The sequence below is a fragment of the Botryllus schlosseri genome, chromosome 11 (assembly GCF_051294905.1).
Source record: "Botryllus schlosseri isolate E-star chromosome 11, Bs_hap1, whole genome shotgun sequence".
Classification (NCBI taxonomy): domain Eukaryota; kingdom Metazoa; phylum Chordata; class Ascidiacea; order Stolidobranchia; family Styelidae; genus Botryllus; species Botryllus schlosseri.
Genome location: NC_137246.1, coordinates 14,923,626 through 14,929,625, shown reverse-complemented (window position 1 = coordinate 14,929,625; position 6,000 = coordinate 14,923,626). Strand labels below are relative to the sequence as shown.

Sequence of the window (6,000 nt, the reverse complement as noted above, 5' to 3'; positions counted from 1 at the left end):
CATCAAAAACTAGGAAATTGGCCCGCGAGCACGTTTGAGTTTGAGACCTCTGCGTAGTCTGTATAGTAATGTTGTCTGCCAATATGCGCTGCCATCAACTGATCGGTATGTTCTCTAGGTGCTTCGTGCAAGGTGTTCGACTTACGGCGTAGAGTTCTCGAAATTCCGTAGTTCTAATTATCCATGACTGACATTCGGACAGGGAGACGCAATATCTCAACTGCCCTCAAGGCCGGAGTTTCTTTCATTAGTTTCAAGGGTCCGTGAAAGACCAATGAAAATCCGAGGTAAAGTTTGTCGTGGTGTCCAGTACAGCTTGGAAACCATACCGGTGATTTCTTGTTTTGCTTTTCGAGCTATTATTGCGTTCTGTCGTTAGGTACATGTATGTATAATGTATATCCTACGTCACTTTCCACATTGTAATTTTGCCGCTATTTCAAGGTTGTGAAATCACATAAGTTGCACCACGGTTATGGTTAAGTTTAGATCAGTTGATTTCATTTTGCTCTTTGTGACCAAGGATATCTATAGAACTCGTTATCCCCGCACTTGACAAAAAATAACAGAATATGATTGTAAAATATTTTCCAGTGTACCATGATCATCAATTAAAAATAATAATTAGTGTGACTCTGTAAAAATGATTGATATATAGCCTAATAATTAACTTGTAATCCCATATCAAGAAATTTTTCAAAGAAGAAAGTGCGGTGAAGAATATATATTCTTTGATTTGACTTTTATCACTCACGGCGATGGGATACAAAAGTTATGACTCTTCCCAGTCATTCCGTCAACGGACAAGGTTACAAGGTCCGTGCAAACTCAAAAAAAATAAATTAGGAGTCCGCGCTAAAACAAGTTTCAAGAACTCCAGCCCAATATTCGTGCTTGTCATTTGTAATAATCAACTTTTCCCTCAGCTGCATGGGTATAAGAGGAGAAATAAACGCAGAAATAGCGAATACAAAACCAAATAAATAATATACAGCTAATCTTCGGGTGTCAACGGAGGGAAATCGCTTGCACAATAGGTGCAAAAACAATTCGACGTGAGTACGGATTGTCGAAGTCATTGTTGTAACAGTGTTGGGATCAAGTCACTACCTTCGAGTCAGGAGTCATTTCGAGTCAATGCACATTTTGACTCGAGTCAAGTCAAGTCAATCGATTTTCGAAGGTGACTCGAGTCAAGTCAAGTCACTCGATTTTTGGAGGTGACTCGAGTCAAGTCAAGTCAAGTCACGAGTAGGGCTGGGCAAAATCGAGTACCTGAGTGATTCGATTCTGAATCACGTAAAATGCTTCGAGTCGAGTCGAGTATTCGAGTATCACTCATTATGACGTCACAACATAATGTACTATGTCAAAGTTCAAATATGTACCTTTTATGCCACCACGAAGAACATAATGCCTGTTATCCGTCACATTAATGATACTTCGGTATGTTTTCGACCATACCGACTTCATTGCACTTCTTGACAATGTTGTGGAACGATCATGACTTCGTAAATCTGTTATTTCCAGTAATGTTAGTAGCTTTGTACTATGTCTATCATGCTACGACACGGCCAATCAAGGTTTCAAGGCTTCATCAGTGGAAAATATTATCAAAACTATAATTCTTGTTAGTTCATTAACTTTCAGTTGTGAGGAGCGTACAATTTCAGTACTCGAAAAAATCGTCTTTTACTACTCGACTCGAATCATTAACAATAATACTCGATTCAGATTCGAGTACTCGAATCATTGTGCCCAGCCCTAGTCACGAGTCAAGTCACAATTCAAGTCAAGTTGTCTTTTGAAAGTATGAGGCAATGCTTAGGTCATGGCATTTTGCTAGCTGTCATAGATTCTGAACTGATGAACGAAAATAAAGTGAAATATACGCAAGAAAGCGTTGTATCGCTCACATATACGTAGAAATGCTAATCTACGTAAGTAATTATACATAGCATCAGTTTATAGTTACCAGCTAATATAGAGAATAGAGAAACGAATTGATAAGATGCAATACATTACCCATTTACAAATTGATATGATACAATTCGAGCCTGCGCTAATGGTTGATGACTATATAAACTATATTCGAATTCAATTTCCCAAAGACAAGAGGTTTGGTTGAGGTATAAACAGAGAACAGAAATAGAATTTTTGCTGTACAATTACATTACTATACTAGTTTACGACAGCGTAGGCTGTAAGCTTCGATCACTTCGTTTGCAGTCAATTTATTTGTGAGAAAACAATGGAGGCTCAATAAAACGCACGGTTTACACCAGCGTTTCGCGAACAATCCGACCATAAGCAAGATACAGCGATTTTTATCGACAGCGATTGCATTGATGACTTGAAATTGACTCGAAAAATTTTGCTCCGAGTCACGAGTCAATCCGCATTTCTGAAGCGTCGAGTCAAGTCAAGTCAAGCCATTTTTGCAAAGTGACTCGAGTCAAGTCAAGTCATATGAAAAAGGTGACTCGAGTCTGACTCGAGTCAAGTCATGACTCGAGTCATCCCAACACTGTGTTGTAACTCTACATCTGAAGCACTAAAGCAGCTAGTCCAGGCGCGATCCGCCACACATGTAAGTCGACCTATAATGTGGCCTATACATGCAGCCGGCCAAAATGTGGGGCCAAGTAATCGGATGAATGCGAAAAACCTTGGTCCAAACTGACCGTCTCTGATTGGCGAAAACCTTCTATATTGATACGTTATATCTTCGAAATGGTCGGCGCCGAATAGTCTCGTCCTTGCAATCTAATCCCGCCGTACAAATATGACCTGTATTGGCAGGACTGTAACAGAACTTCGTCAGCCCCCCCCAAAAAAACGTTGGTCTCGGGCCCCCTATAGGATGATAGACCGAACTTCTGGGGGGGGCTATGCCCCCAGATCCCCTTCTGCCTATACGCTTTTTGCCGCTACCTATCATCTACATTGGCTGTCTGTTTAGTGAGTGAACTTGAGTCGCCTAAACGCTCGAAGCGTGAAAAAGTTATATAATTAAGATTGAATCGGTCAATATGATCGGGAATCGCATATATATTGCTATCAATTTTTATCCTCTCTCTGCTCGCGCAGTCAGATTTACCGGTAGAGCTGAGTGAGGTGTGTTGGAAAAGGTACGATCCATAAATAATAATAAACATCTTCGGGCGTACCGGTTGGTATAATGATTTCGTTACATGATGCTATTTCGTGACCTCCTTTGTGCTATGTCGAAAGATATTGAAATCGCCCAAAGGCACTAAACTAAAAGACGTGTCCTACACGACTTCAAATTGGTATTTCTTTACTGGCAAATAATGTTCCCTGCGGGATGGCATTTGTCCAAATGTCCTCTTTTTCGAGATTTCGTCCTCTTTTTTGAGAATTTTGGATGAATAGAGGGCAAAATTCGACTGAGATACAGTAAATCAGCACTGAAGTAACGCTTCGGCGGCTATTTCGGGAGCTGAGCCGGAAAGCTGACCTTTTACTTTTTAGTCAACCGACCACGAAGTGGGAAAATTAACCACTTTTTCAGGATTATCCTTCGGTATTGCAAGTCTGAAAATTTTGAAAAAGTGTCCCTTTTCTGATTTCCAAAATATGGTAAACCTAATATATATCGAAGTTTTCAGTCAGCACAAGGGCAGTCCTTTTCAGTCAAGGTCTTCTCGCTGCTGATCGTTCTGGCACACGTCTTTGGGTCGCATACGACCTCTACCTTCACGTGTCTTGATTGGTGCGTCGTGGCGCGGTAATGGCTGAAGCCGAAGTGAACATTTCTATAGATCATACGTACTTTTTGTTGGGGGAAGGGAACCCAATAATCAAGATATTTGATAACATTAAATCGCACCAGCGCGAAAAAAATTTGAAAAGGTTTCATCAATTTCGGAAAAAATACTCTATGATTTATGTTAAGTCACGAAATAATCTTGGGCCCCTTCGTGCTCGGGCCCCTTCAATTGGAGGGTTTGGGGTGCGACAGTTTCGGTCTTGCGTATTGGAAATAATGCACCCATATTTGAAATTACCTGCGTCACACATGTTTCATAGAACTGCATTCCGTAAAACTGGTTGCCCGCGCCTTCTCTATTTCACAGATGTCAGTAAATACGTAGCATACTGACACAAAAAATAACTGATGTGGATCTGCGAGCCTTGAATCGCGAGATGAAATAAAACTCTGAGTTAGGTTGCAGTCTAACAAGTTTAAGAAACCCTGCTCTTCATAGAAACCTTGAAATGACCCAACTTGACCCAAGTCAAACATTTGCAGTAAGAGTAACTCGGAGATTGTGAATTGGTCCCAATGCTGAAATCGAGTCAAACTAAGTCAAGTAGTTGGAGAAATCTTATTGTGTCTGCTCACTCCTCGAGTCATTCTAACACTAGGTAGAGGCAGTTAGGGATGTCTGATATGTCAAATTCGCGCCAATGCCTCTAACTCTAACACAAACCCCGTATTTCATATTCGGGACAGAACTTTGAATATTTGACAGCAAATGCGCCAGCTCGCAACGCTCTGAGAGGCCTTCATAGACAGTCCGTTTTTCTCCCTAGTTTCTTGTCCCATCGCTAATGTGCCTGACCTACTGTATGCTGTCCGTTGTCAATATTCATGCGTCGAAATAATAAGACATGGACAGCGAACCAACTTAATCTGGCTGACTGACGGGTATAGTCATCTTTGATCACACAGAACTCGAATCAATGCATTCATGAACACTTTTATTTGTCTCGAAATACACTGGACAAATTGATCAGCTAAATGATAAAATCAACGCAATTCGGCTATTTCTATCTGACACGCAAGAGCGCGGTTACATCTAAGGTTCACTACAGTTCGATGCGTGACATTCGCATGATGCAGCTGATTGATAGGTCTTGGTGAAAGTAGAGCCATCAGGACAGTTGAAGGAGACTTCTATATCTTTGGTATCCACAGCAGTACAGCAACTGCAGGACTTGACAAACTTGCCGTCTTCGACAGAGAAAGTCGACATACTGACACAGCTACCGCTGCAAGTTGCGAGAGTGACGTTTTGAGCTGTTGTGCAACCGTCATATTCCAAGTACAGATGAGTTTCCTCCATTGGCGAACAACTGGATGGCTCTGTGAAGGCGAAACGTTATCGTTATTACAGATATGATAAATGAGAGATAGTGAAAATAGTTGTAGCCTGCAATACGGTGATTTAAGCGAAAATAGTAAGGAATCCATCTTGACTGAGCAATTTCATATTTAATGGTTGTTATTCTCCCTACCTATCATTATGTTCAACGTTGTTAATGCAATAATATAGCTAATTAAGTAGTTGTAACATCCCAGCTATATACACAAATCTGAATGTTATATTTTCCCACGTGCAAGTGTAAGAATTGCTCTTCATCATTTATAATAATAGGTTGTAATCATGAGCAAATTAACCACTGCAAACGATTTCAATTATGACTCCCTCTTCGTAAATGTCCATGGGACCAGGAATTGTAGATAAGATGAAAGACTTGCCTGGTGTTGCTGGTTTAGGTTTGCAGTATGTGCAGCATCCGTCCTCAGTTGTGACAATATCTTCTTCAGCACAGGATGGATCGATTGGTGGGCAAGTCGTGTTGACACAAGTGCTGTAGACTTCTCCAGTTACCGGGTTCATTTCACAAGTGCAAGTAGAACAAACTCCACCATCTTGGCTCCATGATTGACCCACCTTGAATATTAGAAATAATGGACATCTCATTCTGACATAAATTCCACAATAAACGTGGGCTCCTATGACGTAAGTCACAATCATTCAAGTCTTGACCTCACACAAGTCATCAAGGCTAAAATTTATCGCGACCTAACTTCACTCATTCTTAAATTCAATTCGACATGCAATCAAATCTTTCAGGATCATGGGAGTGGGTCAGTCCTAATTGATACAAGATGGAAACATATGATTTGTGTCGTCTTAATTCTATTCTAAAGTTTGTCAGACTCTTGTTCATAAAACCTACCATAGC

The 6,000-nt window shown here is 40.7% G+C and overlaps 1 protein-coding gene across 1 annotated transcript in view; it reads right to left on the bottom strand.

Moving 5' to 3' along the window:
* Nucleotides 1-4,711: 4,711 nt before the first annotated feature.
* The window catches only part of LOC145449914 (uncharacterized), a 90,760-nt gene continuing 89,471 nt past the window's right edge, over nucleotides 4,712-6,000 (bottom strand). Inside the window, exons 45-46 of the mRNA XM_080328352.1 lie at nucleotides 5,510-5,705; nucleotides 4,712-5,113 (exon numbers count right to left, since the gene is read on the bottom strand). Coding sequence (XP_080184478.1) covers nucleotides 4,827-5,113; nucleotides 5,510-5,705 — 483 coding nt within the window. The 3' untranslated portion in view covers nucleotides 4,712-4,826. The remainder of the gene's footprint in view (nucleotides 5,114-5,509; nucleotides 5,706-6,000) is intronic.